Below are 17606 nucleotides of genomic sequence, written 5' to 3'. Positions count from 1 at the left end.
CCCCCTCCTCCCCAAGGGCGGGTGCGGCCACCTTCCTGACCTGGGTCCTCTCGTAGACATCATGAGGTCCAGGTAGTGGCCAGGACCTGGGGACAGGACCGGAAGGAGACAGTGAGAGGGAGCCACCCTGGGCAGGAGGGCAAGGACTGACCCCTTGGTACTGCCCTGATGCTCACCCACCTGCCCTGGGCCATGGATACCCAGGCAGGTCTCACTCCAAAGGACCTGGAGGGAGGCAGTGGGGTCGCCATCCCCCTGCTTGGCAGGATGGGCTGGGCTCTGTACCCTGAGGCTGGGCAGGCCAGTGGGCAGGGCTCCAGGCAGGTTGCGGCCCCTACCGGGTTGAGCTTGAATCTTGAGATGAGTGCGCATCCCTCACTGGGGCCTCCGCGCTGAGACAGCTCTGAGCTGGGGGCGCGTTGGCTGAAATGCAGATGCTGCGGGAACAGGCCCCACACAAGCCCTCAAAGTTCAGCCGCATGGCCACTAGCCGCTGCGTGGCCAGCCTCTTCAATCCTTTCCTCCCACAGCTGGCCAAAAGCAGGAAGCTGGGAGCTGGACCAGGGAGGGGAACCTGGAGGGGCTGTTCCCTGGGTTCCCTCCTACCTTGGAATTCCCCCACCTCAGCCCAGCCACCATCCCCTCCCCTCACCTGCACCGTGGCAGATCCTTGACCTCACCCCTGTGCCTGTCCCCTCCCCACAACCAGGGGTCTTTGTGAAAATGTAGGTCACTGCAGCCCACCCCGCTCAGTTGCTTTGGTGACCCCTGTGGGGTCTTAGCGGGAGGACTCTCATGTCACCACTGGCCTTGGGTTGTAGTCAGGACCCTTACCAGGGTCCCGCTCCTGTGGCTCCAGGGCCTTGACACATGCTGTTCTCAGCTCCTGGCCCGACTAACCCGTGCCCGTCAACCCTCTGGCGGCCCCCTATGCCAGGTTCCGCATTACTTGTCTAAGTCCTCTCTCCACCCCTGGGCCGGGAGCTCCTGGGGGTATGCAGGGATGGAGTCTCCCTTGTTCACCACTTGGCTGAGTGCCCAGCAGAGGCACCCAGCACCCCTCCCCCACCACAGTGGGGCAGTGGGCATAGGTGGGGTGGAGCCCTGGGCCTCTGGAGCCGGGCAGGGTGCTCCTCTGTCCCGGGGCTTCCTTCTCTCGAGGACCTGAGTACCTGCCCCCAGGCCAAAGCATAGGAGGGGTGGCATCTCCACAGGGAGCCCCTCCCCCCGTAGGCGGTAATCACTGCCCACATACCAGAAGGCGGAAACTGGGAGGCTCTGAACACAGCTTGGATTCTCTTATTTGGTGGGGGTCTCTGTGCGGGCCTTATCCTGGCTTATGTCTTAATCCCCACGAAGCCTACCTGCTACTAGGTTTGGGGTGGGCATTCTGAGTAAGCAGAGCCAGCTGAGGCGGGCATGGGGGGCTCTGACCCACCCATTTAGGGACCTTCAGCTGAGCCTGCGGCCTGGATCCTGGAGGGGTTGCTAAATAGGGATGAGGCAGGCAGACCTTGCATATGGGGTGTTCATAGGCCCTGTGCCTCCAAAGCTCTCTTCTTTCAGCCCTCAGCCCCAGCCCCATGGTGGCAGTGACTTGCTCCAGGCTGGGGGGCTACACTGTCACCCAGCTCCGGGCACAGGGCAGATTTGCCAGAGGAGCTAGGGGGAGAGAAGACAGCTCAGTTATCATGGGGATGGGTTGAGGACCCCTCTGGTCCATGTGGGGATCTTTAACCACCAAGGTGACCCCTAGCCTCGGAAAGGACTGCACTCAGTGGAGGAGAGGCAAGGTGCCCTTGGTATTGACCCTGTGGCGGAGCCTCGAGGTCACCCAGGGAGAGGGCAAGGAGGTGACTGCAGAGGATGGGGTGTGGAAGCCTGGTGACCAGGGCAGCAGGGGGAGGCCTCTCTTGGAGTAGCCTTCAGAGACAGGCACTGCCGACTTTTGTTCCCGTTTCCCTCCTTTTGCCCCCCAAACCCAGACCTGAGCTTGGGGGCGAGAGGCGGGAAACGGGGAATGCGGCCCGAGCATTTCCTGAGGGCATGGCCTGGCGAACCGAAGACAGCGCCGAGCTGAGCAGTCTGCACCCTGGAGCATTTGTTGACTGGCTGCATGACCGGCGCGCCTCGCAGAGGGGAAGGCAGGGGTGTCGGAGGGGCGCAGCGCCCCCTGCAGCCGGCGTGGAGGCGGCAGGAGCGGCGCGGAGAGGGGGAGATTCCCGGAGGAGGTGGGGGGCGCGCAGTAGGGGCTGGGCCGGGCTCTGGCCCCAGGGCCGCGCCAACCCGCGTGGGGGCCGAGCCCTGATCACAGCAGGAGGCGGCATCTCCTCTGGGACTTCGAGGAGCGCGGCGGTGGCGCACTGATGGGAGGGGACCACACGGCAACCTCGGGGCACCCCACCCCTGGTTTCTGACACCCGGCGGGAGCCCAGGCCGAGGAAGGGAGGCCGCTTTGCGGCGCTGGCGCCCGCCTCGCCGACTCATGCGGAGGTGTGAGCGGGGCCCCAGCGGCCCGCGCTGACCCTGAGGCCCCGTGTCCCCGCCGCCCGGGCGCCCTGGGAGGCGCACGCCAGGCCGGGGCGCTGGCAGGCGACGCCCTCCGCCGCCTTTAAAGCCTGGGGCGCCCCCGGACACCCCCCCCGGCCCCACCCCGCGGCGCGGCCCCGCCCCCTCATGCATATGCAGGTGCGCGGGTGACGAATGGGCGAGCGAGCTGTCAGTCTCGTTCCGAACTTGTTGGCTGCGGTGCCGGGAGCGCGGGCGCGCAGAGCCGAGGCCGGGACCCGCTGCCTTCACCGTCGCCTCCGTCGCCGCCGGGTGGGAGCCGGACCGGGCAGCCGGACCGCGGCCGCCAGCGAGCCGGAGCTGCCGCCGCCCCTGCACGCCCGCCGCCCAGGCCCGCGCGCCGCGGCGCTGCGCTCGACCCCGCCCGCGCCGCCGCCGCCTCTGCTGCTGCCGCTGCCTCTGCGGGCGCTCGGAGGGCGGGCGGGCGCTAGGAGGCCGGCGCGGCGGCTGGGAGCCGGGCGCGGGCGGCGGCGGCGAGGCCGGGCGGGCGGGTCGCGGTGGCAATGCGGGAACAGGGCCGGGGGCGCTTGCCCCGGCGGCTGGTGCTGCTGCTGGCTCTTTGGGTGCAGGTGAGCGGGGCGGCGGGGGCGGCGGAGGTCGCAGACGGGGCACACCGGGCCGCCCCTCGGGGCCGGGCGGGCACTGCCTGGGGCCGCCGCGGTTCGGAAGCCCTCGAGGCTGCGCGCGGCGGTGGGGGCTCCGAGCGGGCGCGGCTGGGTGGGGGCGGGGCGGCGGGGCCTGTTCCCCCACCCGTGGCGCCCGGCCCGCCGACCCCGGCCCGCGCCTCCCTCCGCTCTCCCGCTGCCTTATTTTTAGGCGGCGCGGCCCATGGGCTATTTCGAGCTGCAGCTGAGCGCGCTGCGGAACGTGAACGGGGAGCTGCTGAGCGGCGCCTGCTGTGACGGCGACGGCCGGACAACGCGCGCGGGGGGCTGCGGCCACGACGAGTGCGACACGTACGTGCGCGTGTGTCTTAAGGAGTACCAGGCCAAGGTGACGCCCACGGGGCCTTGCAGCTACGGTCACGGCGCCACGCCTGTGCTGGGCGGCAACTCCTTCTACCTGCCGCCGGCGGGCGCTGCGGGGGACCGAGCGCGGGCGCGGGCCCGGGCTGGCGGCGACCAGGACCCGGGCCTCGTCATCATCCCCTTCCAGTTCGCTTGGCCGGTACGTGTGCTCCACTTCCCTTCTCCAGCCCTTCCCTCTCCCTCCGCACCCCGGCCCCTCGCGCTCCGCAGCCTCCCAGCACCTGCGGCCGGGTCTGCGTGCGAGCCGCGCGCGCCCAGGCGGGGCGGGGCCGGCAGGGGGCGCGTGCTCTGGGGGCTCGGTCCGCGCCTGGCCACGTGGGCGCGCCGGGGCCACAGGGCCACCGGGAGCGGGGTCGCGGCGGGGGCGGGGCGGCGGCGTCCCGCGTGCGCGGCGGCCTGCGGCGTGTGCCTGCGTCGCCCTGCGCGTGTCTGTCTGGGTGGGGAGGCGAGGCGAGGCGCCCAGGTCCCGGGCAGGCCGCGGAGGCATGTGCGCAGCGCGTGCTGGGGCTGGTCTAGGGCAGGCCCTGACGGAGCCGCCCCGGGCCCGTGGCCAGCCTGCGCCTGCCCTGCAGTTTCCTGGATGCCTGGGGGGCACTGGCGGGCGCGGTGGGACCTAGGCCCGGGAGAGCCTAACGCCTAACGCCTATGTCGGCGAAAGCCCCCGATGCTGGCCCAAGATCTTTCAGAAGCAGAGATGGTGGGATCCTGGTGCTGTGACCTTCTATGGCACTGCCCTGTTTGTGGATTTTTTTAGGTTTTGTTAACGTTTGGAGGGGCAGAAACTGAGTTGGGGCTCTCTGGTCTCCCCTGGCAGGTAGCCAGTCAGGCAGGGGCCCTGGCCTGGGCATGCTGGGAGGAAGGGTGATGGGGGTCCAGTGTCACTGGGAAACAGGTACTCATCGCAGTGGGCTGGTGGGCGGGTAGTGGTAGGTGGGCAGGCCCAGGCTTTGGGCACTTTACCTCATTCCGTGGAGCAGGGCCTTGCCCTGTTGCCCAGAGGTCCTTCCCTGCTTGGTCACTGTGCTGGGGGACTGGAACTGGGTGGGTGCTGAAATGAGAAAACCGTGCAGACCTGTGATCAGGGAGTAGATGGATCTGGGAGCCAGGAACTGGCTCCAGCCAGCAGGAGGCACAGGAGTGTGCCCACCTGGTATCCTGGGCCCTAAAGAGATTGTGAGTTGAGGGCAAGCCCTGCCGAGGTCATGCCAGTTGGGCCTGTCGTGTCTGGCTCCCAGTCGTGTGCTGTACCTTTGAAGCCCTGGCTGGCGGCCTTGCCTGCTGCCCCTATCCTCACCCCTTCCTGAGCTCCCACCTGTGGAAGCTGGCCACAGTCCCCTTTGGCCATGTCCTCAACCCCTGAGCACCCCGCTGGGTGTCCCTTGACCCGAGGGGCCTCAGAGTGGGGAAAGTGTCCCCCTGATGGAAAAGCAGGGGAGGCATGGGAGGGCCCAGGCAGTTGTGAGAAGCCCAGCCCCTCGCCCCCACGGCGGCGCGGCAGGCAGGTCTGAGCAGGGCCCGCAGCCTGTCATCTGCACCTGGGCCTGAGCCAGCGTGGCCCCACATCGCTACCTGAGGATGTGTTTTCTGCTCGAGTTGGCAGCAGTGGGTGTGGGGGCAGGGAGGTCTTGGAGGAATGTGGCGGGCTATCGCGTGTCCGCCCTGGCTCTTCGCCCCGCTGGCTAGCCGGTCAGGTGTGGGATGGGACTGGGCAGGCCCTTGCCTTCCTTGGAGTCCGGGCACTGGGTTTCGGGGCCAGCTCACCTCCCTGCCTCTTGCTTCCAGCCGGTTCCTCGAATGCCCCAGGAGGGGGCAGGCGGCCTGTCTCTGGGTTGGGGGCCAGGGCAGAGGCATAGCTGCATGTTTGGGGGCAGCCCTGGTCTCCTGCCATGTGGCCTGGCTGCCGGGCGGGAGCTGTGCCGTGATGCCAGCACCCTGGTATTTGCACCCGGGCGGCAGCAGCCTGTGGCCACACTGCCCTGGCTTGCCGAGGTCCTGCTCTGTGTGGTGATCTGAGGTGTGCTTGGCTGTGACGGGAAGTTCAGGCTCCCTGGGACTTGAGGGGTTTCAGCCTGGAGGCTAGGGTGGTATCCTGCCCAGGCCCGCAGGGCTCTTGGGCTCTCTGGAGTAAAGAGTATGAGAGGGTCTTGTGGAAGAGGAGTGGGGGCGTCTGGGCTCTGCATTCACTCCCTCTGCCCCCTGCCCCCTGAGTGACTCTCCCACCTTGTGGTCTCTGCTGGTGACCCAGGCCTGGCTGGATGGCCCTCTGCCCCCTGGCCTGGCTTCTTGCGGCCGGGGTCTGTGTGCCGTCTATGACTCATGGATCTGTGCTGGTCTCAGGCTCAGCTTCCCTTGGTGGGTGGACCCGGGGTCTTAGATGTGAAGAGGTGGTGGACCACGTGCCAGCAGGCTGCCTGGCTGCCCCTCCTCTCCTGGCTCCACCCCCAGACATCCCCAGGAGGCCGGTATCAGCCTGGGTTGGTCCTGGTGCCTGACTTGTAGCTGGCAGGGTGAGGCCACATTCTCCCAGTTGCGTGTGTGCACGCACCCCGGGTGCTCTGTAGGCATGGCAGGTGGTGATGGAGGTTTGGAGAGGAGTAGGATCATGGTGGGGGCAGCAGGGAGTTTTGCTCTGGGGCCTGGTAGGTGGCAGGCCCAGGGGGCACCTGCTGGCTGAGGGAGGAGCAGGGTGGTGGCAGTTGGCTGTGACCTGGGCAGCCAGGGCCCTGCCCTCAGAGGTGCAGCTGGAAGCCGTGCCTTCCTGGCTGGCCCATCTCTGGAGCCAGGAGCCCAGGATCCTGCCTGCCAGCGAGGGTCTCTCCTGTTCTGTCTCGGCATGTGCGTGCTGGGCTCCAGGTCAGCTGTGCGGGGTGGCGTGGGTGGAGCATGGTCCCTGTGACAGATCTGGGCTTGTGAGGAGAACGGGATGGGTGAGGGCCCTGCAGATATAGGAGGTGGGCCTGTGGCTGACCCTGTGTCTGTCAGCTCAGGAGGCCTGAGGTCCTGGGCCGTCAGAAGGCGCTGGGGCTGAGCTTTTCTCACCTGTGAAATGGGCGAGGTGGTGCTTTTTCATTGCGGGTCTCACGAAGTCGGATAGGGCTGCTGGGCTCCCAGCTCAGGCTCTGCTTGTGCCCCCAGCCTGGTTCCCGAACTGTCCAGTACCTCCCCTTCCCAGCCTTCCCTCTCCTCTCTTCTCTTCGCCCTAGGGAGGAAGGCTCTTACAGAGCCCGCCCCCTGCATCCAGCCCAACTAGGGCTCAAGGTGGGCCAGGCTGAGGTCTGTGCCTGGGGCCACCTAAGCTGCTCGAGGCAGGCATGAGGTTCAGCCCCATGCTGCTTCCTGTTTTTTCTGAGCTTGGGGCTGGGGCTGACAGGGCCCTGGCCTCCCCACCCTACCTTCAGGGGATCCTGTCTGCACACGGAGCCACCTTCTTCTCATACCTTCCCAGTAGGGACCAGGAGAGCTGGTCGGTCTGGTGTGGAACGTGGGTGTCTGGGTTCCTGTGTTGGGTGGGCATCAGTCTGCTCCTCCTGCCGTGGCCCTGGGGCCCAGAGCTAGGGGGAGCTCAGAGCATGTCTGCCTTGTACACTGGGGGTCTTGTTCAAAGCTTTGGTATGGGGGCACGGTGGGGCTTTCAGTGCCCAGGCAACATGGGGACCGCGGGAGCCAGGGAGGACTGCCCTTGGCTAGGGAGGTTTGGAGAGTGGGCTGGGGGTTTGTCACTGGTCCCTGAGGGTGGACTGAAGGGTGAAAGCTGCGGCATGATAGGAAGGCGGGGGTGGGGTGGGGGGTGCGGGGCAGGGGAGCAGGCAGCAGGCCTGGGTGGGAGGGGACTGTGGCTCTCAGGGGCCCTCCTGGGCGGCTCTGTGGTGTCTTGATGAGAGAAGCAAGCTAGGCCAATGAAGGGGCGCTTGTGGAGCCAGGCTCCGGCCTGAGTTGCTGGTGATGGGGTGGGGGTGGGAAGACAAGGATCTGCAATCGCAGGCCCCAGCCAGGGTCCCTGTCCCCAGACCTAGGCCTGAGCGGGGTCCCTGTCTCTAGACCCTAGGCCTGAGTGGGGTCCCTATCCTCAGGCCGGAGGCCTGAGCGAGGTCCCTGTCCCCAGCCCCAGGACTGAGCGGGGTCCCTGTCCCCAGCCCCAGGCCTGAGTGGGGTCACTGTCCTGAGACCACAGGCCTGAGCAGAGTCCCTGTCCCCAGACCGCAGGCCTGATTGGGGTTCCTATCCCCACATCCCAGGCCTGAGCGGGGTGTGGCTGGCATCAGTTGTACCCTGGGCTTTATGGCAGGTGCTAGCAGGCCCCGGCTGCCACCGTCTTCACAGTGGGGGGCCTGGGACCTAGAGGGGTGTGCTGGGGATGGGGAGGTGCACCCAGGCAAGGCCCTGGCTGGTCTCTGGTGTGGAGCATGGGTGTCTGGGTTCCTGCGTGGGGTGGGCTTTGGTCTGCTTCTCCTGCTGTGGCCCTGGGGCCCAGAGCCCTGGGCATGGTGTTTGCCCCCACCCCCTCTTCCCTCCCTCGGGTGACAATGGTGGCAGAGGCCTGGGCCTCTCAGAAGCTCAGGTTTCAGGAAATGTATCTGTGCTTGGAGCTCCTGGCGCCTGCACCAAGCCCGGTGCTCTGTGGGGGGCGGGAGACTGATGTGAGGCCAAGGGGAAGAAACCAAGTCGGGCGTTGGTGGGGCAGCGGGTCTAGGAGGCTGTGTTGGCTTGGACCGTGCAGGGCCCTGGACCTGGAGTGCCCTGGGCTTTGGGGTGCCCTGGACCTGGGTGGCCTGAGTTTTGGGATGTTGTAGATTGGGGGTACACTGGACTTAGGGTGCCTGGGCTTTGGAGTACCCTGGGCCATGAGGTGTGCTGGACCATGCAGTGCCCTAGGCTGGGGGTGCCCTGGACTTGAAGTGCCCTGAGGTTTGGGGTGCCCTGGACTGGGGGTGCACTGGGTCATGGGGTACACAAGGCTGTGGGGTGTACTGGATCTTGGATGCCCTGGGCTGTGGGGTACTCTGTGCTTTGGGTGCTCTGGGCCTGAGGCATCCTGGGCTTTAAGGTGCCCTGGACCTTGGGGTGTGCTGGGCCATGCAGTGCTTTGGGCTCTGGGGTACCCTGGGCTTTGGGGGCCCTGGACCTAGGATACCCTGGACTTTCGGTTACCCTGGACCTGGGGTACCCTGGGTCTTGGGGTATATTGGGCCATGCAGTGCTTTGGGCTTTGGGGTACCCTGGGCTTTGGGGGTGCTGGACCTAGGATACCCTGGACTTTGGGGTACCCTGGACCTGGGGTACCCTGGGTCTTGGGGTATATTGGGCCATGCAGTGCTTTGGGGCTCTGGGGTACCCTGGGCTTTGGGATGCCCTGGACCTGGGTGTCCTGGGTCTTGGGGTACCCTGGACCTGGGGTACCCTGGGTCTTGGAGTATGCTGGGCCATGCAGTGCCCTGGGCTGTGGGATACTCTGGGCTTTGAGGTGCCCTGGCCTGGGGTGGAACATCTATTGCCTTGTCTGCCTGTCCTCTGACTTGTGCCACTGCTTTTGCCCCTGCCTGGGGACAGGAGGAGGGGTTTAGACTTAGCCTTGAGGGTTTGGGCTGGGGAGGAGGCAATCAGATGGTGGGAGATGAAGTTGGGCTGGGGGTCTGCTTGTGCGGTGGGGGTGGGTCAGGCCAGGCTTGCAGGGAGAGGCTTAGCTGGGCCTGCAGGGATGAAGCCCTTCCCCCTTGGCCTCCAGAGGCTAGGCAGGGGCATAGCCCTGCTAGGCTGGCCTCGAGGGAGGGCCTTGGTTCCTCTCCCTGCTTGCTGGGGAACCTGGGCAGGTGATGGGTATCTGACCTGTCCCCAGATCCCCAGTCCACCCAGCCCCTGTTGCCCCTGCCAGCACCAGGCCCACATCCTCACATGTCCCAGCCCCATTCCTAGAAGGGCAACATACCCCCTCACCCCCCACCCAACCCAGGCGCTGTTGTCCCTCCTGTGTTCTAGGGGTTTGGTGTTGACAAAACCCTGTCCCAGACCATGGCCTGTCAGGCAGGAAGGACAGGGGTGAGAGGTTGCTATTCCCAGAGGAGGCAACTGAGTCCTGGAAGGATGGGGGTGAGAGGTTGCTATTCACAGAGGAGGCAAATGAGTCCTGGAGGCTGGCCCCTGGGGAAGAAGAGGAGCTGGGAGGGCTGGCAGGTGGGGTGAGGCAGGTACCGCCCTGTCAGCCGGCTCAGGTTCGCTCTGGATGACTTCCTGCCATCCAGGTGTAGGGACCCCAGCTGGCGGGCGGTGAGGCCCTCTCAGCGGGCGGGCAGGCGCACGTCCCTGCGGGAGCAGGTAACCGGAGCCTTGGGCTCAGGCAAAGGTGGCAGTAATCTTACCTGAGTGGCTGGCATGAGGTTTCCTGGGAGTTGAGAGGAGCTCCCTGCTGGCCCTGAAGCTCAGGTGTGGCTGTACCGGGAGACCGGGAGGCCTGGCTTTCCTCTGCCTGCCCTGTGGCCGGAGCTGCTCTCAGACCCATGCTGGCCCCATCCTCTCACCTCACTATTGCCGCTTCCTGGCCCTGCTGGTTCCTGTCCAGTGGCTAGAGTGACTGTTAAAGCCTGGTGGGTCCCAGTCCTCACTCAGACCCCAACAACAGACCTCACTCGACCCCCAACATTCCTCACTCAGACCCCGACAGACCTCACTCAGACCCCCAACAACAGTCCTCAGAACCCCAACAGACCTCACTCAGACCCCCAGCAACAGTCCTCAGACCCCCAACAGTCCTCACTCAGACCCCCAACAACAGTCCTCACTCAGACCCCCAACAACAGTCCTCACTCAGACCCCCAACAACAGTCCTCACTCAGACCCCCAACAACAGTCCTCAGACCCCCAGCAGTCCTCACTCAGAGCCCGAACAATAGTCCTCAGACCCCCAACAAGTCCTCATTCAGACCCCCAGCAGTCCTCACTCAGACCCCCAACAACAGTCCTCAGACCAACAGACCTCACTCAGACTCCCAACAACAGTCCTCACTCAGACCCCCAACAACAGTCCTCACTCAGACTCCCAACAACAGTCCTCACTCAGACCCCCAACAACAGTCCTCACTCAGACCCCCGACAGTCCTCACTCATACCCCAACAACAGTCCTTACTCAGACCAACAACAGACCTCAGACCCCCAGCAGTCCTCACTCATACCCCAACAACAGTCCTTACTCAGACCAACAACAGACCTCACTCAGACCCCCAACAGACCTCACTCAGACCCGCAACAACAGTCCTCATTCAGACTCCCAACAACAGTCCTCACTCAGACCCCCAACAACAGACCTCACTCATACCCCCGACAGTCCTCACTCATACCCCAACAACAGTCCTTACTCAGACCAACAACAGACCTCAGACCCCCAGCAGTCCTCACTCATACCCCAACAACAGTCCTTACTCAGACCAACAACAGACCTCAGACCCCCAGCAGTCCTCACTCATACCCCAACAACAGTCCTTACTCAGACCAACAACAGACCTCAGACCCCCAGCAGTCCTCACTCATACCTCAACAACAGTCCTTACTCAGACCCCCAACAACAGACCTCACTCAGACCCCCAGCAGTCCTCACTCAGACCCCCAATAACAGACCTCACTGCGACCCCCGACAGCCATCCACTTTGCTTAGCCTCAGGAAGGAAGTCCGTGCTGGGGTCTCGATCCCTATGGTATGACCCCACTGTCCCCGTGGGCTATGCGTTCTCAGCCCCTGGGCTTCCTTGTGGGCTCTGTGAGGCAGCTCCTTCACTTCCTCATGCTCTGCAGCCTCATTCCCAACACCACCCCTTCAAAGCCTGGCCTTGTTTTTTTTTTCCTTTTTTGAGACGGAGTTTCGCCCTGGTTGCCCTGGAGTGCAATGGTGCGATCTCGGCTCGCTGCAACCTCTCTGCCTCCTGAGTTGAAGTGATTCTCCTGCCTCAGCCTCCCGAGTAGCTGGGATTACAGATGCCTGCTACCATGGCTGGCTAATTTTTGTATTTTTAGTAGAAGTGGGGATTCACTATGTTGACCAGACTAGTCTTGAACTCCTGACCTCAGGTGATCTGCTTGCCTCGGCCTCTTAAAGTGCTGGGATTACAGGTGTGAGCCACCGTGACCCATTGGCCTGGCCTTATTAGAACGACAGCCCCTGCCCCCTGCTGCTTTCCCCGAGCCCCGCTGGCCATAGGTTGTCATCCTTGGTGGCAGAGGCATGCCTGCTGCACACGTGACATGAGTGAATGAAGGAAGGAAGGAGCCAAATGCCCGGTGCCTGGGAAGCGGCTGGTTGCTCCAGCTGTCACCAGGGGTGGGGAAGGGCTTGGCCAGGTGCAGCTGCAAGGATGGTGCTCCTGGCAGACGGGTGGATAGGCTGGGGTGGGTGGGTGGGGATGGGCGGGAATCTCGGGAGCCCCAAGGGTGCTGTGAGCTGGGAGGGTGTGGACAGAGCTCTCGGGGGTGTGGATGGAGCTCTTTGTGGGGTGTGGCTGGAGCTGATGGGGGCGGTTTGTGGACAGAGCTCTCGGGGGGTGTAGACAGAGCCCTGGTGGGGGTTGTAGACAGAGCGCTGGGGGTGGGGTGGACAGAGTCCGGTGGGGGTGTGGATGGAGCCTTGCGGGGAATATGGATGGAGCTCTTGGCGGCGTGTGGGTGGAACTCTTCGGGAGTGTACAGAGCCCTGGGGGTAGTGTGGATGGAGGTCTTTGTGGGGTGTGGACCGAGCTCTGGGGAGGTGTGGACAGAACCTGTTGGAGCGTGTTGGGGGTATGGATGGAGCCCTGGGGAGTGTGGACGGAGCTCTTGGTGGGGTGTGGATGCAGCTTTTTGGGGGTGTGGACGGAGCCCTGTTGGGGAGTGTGGATGGAGCCTATTGGGGGGTGTGGACGGAGCTCTTGGTGGGGTGTGGATGCAGCTCTTTGGGGGGTGCGGACGGAGACCTGTTGGGGGATGTGGATTGAGTTATTGGGGGTGTGGACTGAGCTCTGGGGGGTGTGGACTGAGCTCTGGGGGGTGTGGATGGAGCTCTGTGTGGGGTGTGGATGGAGCCGTGGGAGGCACATGGACAGAGCTCTGGGGATCGTCTGGTGCCTGTAGGCAGAGGTTTGCAGACCCTGGTAGCCTCGGAGATGGGCGGGGACTGGGCCCCGTGGCCTGGCGGTGCCGTGGCGGATGTGGGAAAACAGGTTTAAGGGAGACTTAAGAGGTGGGACTGAGGGCCTGAGGGTGACAGCTTGACGTGGCTAGGGAGGGTTCTAGGAGCGTGTTGGGGATGGCTCCCCACTTCCATCCTGTGCTTCCAGCTGGGTGAGGCTCCTCGGTCCATCCCTGGGTGTTCTGCAGGCAGGGGCTCAGGAAGGGAGGCCAGGGTTGGCTGCTGTGTTGGGCCCTAGGTGTCCATATTTGAGGGACAATCGGAGGTGTGGGGCGGGAGACTAGGTGGGGGTCCTGGAGGCTGGGCTGGGTGTGGCTGGCAGCAGGTTGGTTAGGGGAGGGGCTGGACGTGGGAGTATAGTCTTCTGAGACATCTTGGGAGGCCAGGCCTGTCCTTAGCTGGATGGGGCTGAGGCACTGGGGCAGGGGTGGGGTGGTGACCAGGGAGGGGCTGGCAGGCGTGGGGTTGGGCCTTGCTGGGGAAGTATGATTTTCCCCACCATAGCCAGGCTTTGGGGCTGGGTGGATGGGGGGCGCTGAGGGATGGAGGAGCCTGGCCTGCCCGGACACTGCCCAATGCAGCATCCCCTGGGGTGGGAAGCCAGCAGGCCTGGAGGTGGCTCAGCCCCAGCCCCCTCCTGTGGGCCCTACCCAGATGGAGCCAGGGCTGGGCTCAGGGGCCACAGGCACACCAGGGGTGGAGCTGTGGGATTCCTGGGCAGTGAGGGCTGAGAGGCTGTGGCATGTGGATACCCAGTGCTGGGCAGTACAGGGCATGTTCTGGGGGTCCCACCTGTCTGAGCATGCCTGTGAGTGACAGTCTCCGTGGACTGCACTAGGTGGAGCAGGGGGCCAGCCCTGTGGTCTCTTTGCTTGGCTGACAGCATCGCCTGTCACCATGGCTAGGGTACAAGGGCCAGGTGGCCCAGGGGCAGAGGGGGAGTAGTGGCCATGGTCTGAGGCTGTGCTGGGCAGTCCCAGGACCTCTTGGCCTCAGTTTCCCCAACTGTACTGCAGGGGCTTCTCCTGCCACCTGTCCTGTGTGGGGGTGGAAGTGGGTGTGGGTTTGCCTGTGTGCTATGTACCTGCAGGACCTGAGCTCGGGCCTGTTAGGGACTCTGGCTGGGTGCCCTGTACTTGGCCACCCCGTGCACCTGGTGGAGGCTGCCGGCGTGGCGATGGGGCCGCACATTCTCTCGCGTGGTCACCCCCAGTGAGGCACCAAGGGGCGTTCCACCGGAAACGCTCAGGTCCCGGCTGCCTGCAGGGCCCCAGTCTGTGGCCACTCCAGCCAGGCTGCCCCTCGCCCACCTCTCCCCCTGGTCACTCTTCCTGTGCTCCATGCTGACTTGACCCAGCTCAGGGCAGGCTGGGCCTCTGGCATCCCAGCGGTAGGGAACCCAGGCCCCTGAGCCCACATGGCCTGGAGGGGCAGTCTCCCTCCCTTGAGCTGGGTTATTTTGGGGTCTGCAGAGGATGTGGCCTGAGGACGAGGAGGGGTGGTGGGTCCTGTGAGGACTCTAGGAGGGGGTCCCTGGCTGGGGAGGAAAGGCCAGAGCCTGGCAGACCCGGGGGCAGGTTGGAGCCCTGGGCCCTGTCCCACCCTGAATAAAGCAGGCAGGTGTGGCCTCAGGCACCTGACCCGCCTCTCCATATCTGCAGCGCTCTTTCACCCTCATCGTGGAGGCCTGGGACTGGGACAACGATACCACCCCGAATGGTGAGTGAGCCCTGGGCCAGGTGGCAGCGCCTCTCAGCTTCAGGACACCTGTGGCAGGGCCCATGTCCTCTGCCTGCTTGGGACAAAGCCTTTCTTTACTCTGAGGGTCATGTGTGCTGTTTCCCTTTTTGCTTTGGCTGCCAGGAAGCTCTGCCACGTTTGGGACTTGCGGAACTGTGCATGCACTCTCTTCCCCACTCTCTTCCCCTGGCTTTGCCTATGTTGTTCTCCTATTGGGTGTGCTCTTTTGGGGCCCACATCAGTGACTTTGTGGAGAGGACACCCTTGAGTGTCTCTCTGGCTTTGTGGCCCCCTCTACCTGTCTGTACTGGAGCATGGAGCCTTGGTGGCCCTCTCCTTGAGGCTCACCTGCTAGCTGGCTGACCTGGGCAGGGGCTCTGCAGGGCCCCGCAGGGGCAATGGGGGGATGACTTTCATGGCTGGATGTGGAATTACCCACAGGCTGAGGGAGCTGCTCATGTGAAGGCTTAGGCAGGAGCGGGCTTGCTGTGCAGGAGGGGCCGCCGGGGCCAGGCCCAGATCATGGGGGCTGGCACGCCACTGAGAAGACACGGGCTCTGTCTGGCAAGCTCTGGCTACCTTATGGAGGGGGCGCTGTGGGGCCAGAATGGAGACTGAGGAGGAGCTGCGCCATGAATCTGGGCGTGTCAGGGCGACCTGGACCAGGAGCAGTCTGAGGGGATGAGAGAGACTCTGGCTGCTCTCAGAAGTGGAGACAAGGGGTTGGCCAACGGGTTGGAGGTGGTGAGAGAGAGCAGGGCCAGGGCATCCTGGCTGCCAGCAGAGTGGAGGGGCTGTTTACAGGGCAGGGATGGCTGGCAGGGGTGCCCAGGTGGGGAGCAGCAGCTGTGGGGACCCCAGCGACTCAGGGCAATGGTGTTCCCTGAGGTGGTGGCAGGGGGACAGTTGGGCTGTGGCCCAAGTTAGGTCGTCAGGGCTCTTGATGACGTGGGCCTGGAGAGGCTGGGGCGGCCGGGAGGCCCCTTGGGGAGTGGGCCAGCTCAGTGTCCTCCCAGGCCTTGGCCCATGAGGCGGGAGAGGTGGGGTCTGGAGGACCTGTTCACCTTTTATTGTGGAAAACATCCAGCCTGTGCCGAAGCGCAGGGGCCGGCATCACGGACTTTGTATACCAGCGCCAGCAGCTGCGGTGCCCCTGGCCCCTGGTCTCCCGTTGTCTTACTTAAAGTGAGGCTTAGCCGGCAGGTCTCAGGACCTATGCGTGTCTTGGGGGCCTGAGGGGAGGGTTGTTTTAAGGTGGGGACGGTAGCAGTGTTTGGCACTTCTGAGAGCAAGTCACAGCACAGGAGAGGGGAGGGCAACTGAGCGCCATGCCTGTGCTGGCGAGGGCTGGACATGGTGCCCAGCTGTGTGCAGGTGTTGGAGCAGGGCTGTGGGTGGGTGGGCACAGGTGTGGGATACGGGACTCACCCCCTGGCAGCAGTCATGCCTTCTCTGCGGAGCCCGTGGTCTCAGCAGCCCTCCCTGCAGGACCCCCTGCCCCTAGCTGGGCCCCCCAGCCCTCTGCGTTTAGGGTGGGAGCAGGAGCGCAGGCTTGGTGGCGGGAGGGATAGGCCTCTCGGGGCCCTGAGCTTTCTGTAGCAGTGTGGCCAGGGGCCCTGCCCTCAGAGTGCTGCTGCTGCCTGCTGTGCCCCGGCCTTGCCGCGGCCGCAGACTTCTGCCCCGTCCCCGTTGTTCTTGGAGGCCACCTGGCTGGGCTGGTTTCTCTGGCCTGTGCTGACTGTGCCGCCTCCCCAAGAGGAGCTGCTGATCGAGCGAGTGTCGCATGCTGGCATGATCAACCCGGAGGACCGCTGGAAGAGCCTGCACTTCAGCGGTCACGTGGCGCACCTGGAGCTGCAGATCCGTGTGCGCTGTGATGAGAACTACTACAGCGCCACCTGCAACAAATTCTGCCGGCCCCGCAACGACTTTTTTGGCCACTACACCTGCGACCAGTATGGCAACAAGGCCTGCATGGATGGCTGGATGGGGAAGGAGTGCAAGGAAGGTGAGGGGGCCGCCGGGCCACGTGGAGGGCAGGGAGGGTCTTGGGCAGGGCCCTGGGCACAGGCTTTGCCGCCAGGCTGGCTGCAGCTGTGCCTCTCGCTCCTCTCTGTTCGCAGCTGTGTGTAAACAAGGGTGTAATTTGCTCCACGGGGGATGCACCGTGCCTGGGGAGTGCAGGTGAGTGTGCCGCCGGCCCACCTTGGCCCTCACACCCTTTGCCCTCACATCCTTGCTGGCACACGCAGCCTTGCTCTCAGGAGTCACCCGGCGCTGGCTGGAGGTCGGGCGCACAGCCTGTGAGAGCCGGGCCGTGTGCTCGGGACGCTCCTTAGTGTAGTAGGTGCGTGTCTGAGCATGGGATATGTCTGATGGCAGCAGCCCTGTGAGGACGGTGAGGAGAGATTGGGGAGGCTGGATGGACAGTCATGTCACCAAGGGGCAGAGACCTGGAGGCTGCAGGCCACTGGAAGATGGGGCACGGGCAGAGGACACAGTAACCCTGTCCATGTGGAGGGGGTGGGTGGCAAGTGGCCGGCAAGTGAGACCAGCAGGAAGGGGTGGCAGAGCAGACTGGTGGTGGGAGATGAGGCCTGCAGGACCAGGGAGAGAGGAAGGGGCTGCTGGCAGGTTTGTAGATGGGCAAGGTGGGGGGGAAGGCTGTGGTAGCTGTTGAGTGGGGAAGCACCAGACGGGAGGCTGTGAGAGGCAGGCTGTGAGGAGGAGGCCGCTGTGGGCCATGTGGGGGTTTGGGGGCAGGGGCCAGCGGAAGCGGAAGAGGGGCTCGGGTCCTGCAGACATCCTGGGTTGGAGCCCAGGGGTTTGTGGATGGATTTGATCAAGGAGGAAGAGTCTGGGGTCAGGAAGAACCCCACGCTGCTGCGTAGTGGAGCCATCGTGACTGAAGGAGGACTGCCGCAGAGGAGCAGGCGGGCAGAGGTTAGGGGGATGTGGAGAGGCAATGCCTGCCCTGTCCCCGGAGATACCCAGAAAGCTCGTGGGAGAGGCCAGGCCTCAGCCCCGCGGGGCCTGGAGGGGGCCTGTGGCATTCAGGCAGTGTTGAAAGCCCAGACAGCGAAGGGGGAAAGACAGAGAGGAGAGAGGCCAAGAAGCAAGTCCC

At 64.6% G+C, this 17606-nt stretch overlaps 1 protein-coding gene across 4 annotated transcripts in view; it reads left to right on the top strand.

The window, feature by feature from the left end:
- The first annotated feature begins 2253 nt into the window (after positions 1-2253).
- JAG2 (jagged canonical Notch ligand 2) overlaps positions 2254-17606 on the top strand; it is a 30265-nt gene continuing 14912 nt past the window's right edge. For 2 of the 4 annotated variants that reach the window (XM_030930442.1, XM_030930439.1), the window contains exons 1-5: positions 2254-3137; positions 3385-3735; positions 14404-14461; positions 16239-16490; positions 16606-16666. In XM_030930442.1, coding sequence (XP_030786302.1) covers positions 3072-3137; positions 3385-3735; positions 14404-14461; positions 16239-16490; positions 16606-16666 — 788 coding nt within the window. In that variant the 5' untranslated portion in view covers positions 2254-3071. The remainder of the gene's footprint in view (positions 3138-3384; positions 3736-14403; positions 14462-16238; positions 16491-16605; positions 16667-17606) is intronic. The other 2 variants (XM_030930441.1, XM_030930440.1) reach the window with 1 other exon arrangement.

This window comes from Rhinopithecus roxellana, chromosome 5 (genome assembly GCF_007565055.1).
Source record: "Rhinopithecus roxellana isolate Shanxi Qingling chromosome 5, ASM756505v1, whole genome shotgun sequence".
Lineage (NCBI taxonomy): Eukaryota > Metazoa > Chordata > Mammalia > Primates > Cercopithecidae > Rhinopithecus > Rhinopithecus roxellana.
This window is presented reverse-complemented; position numbering and strand designations above follow the sequence as displayed.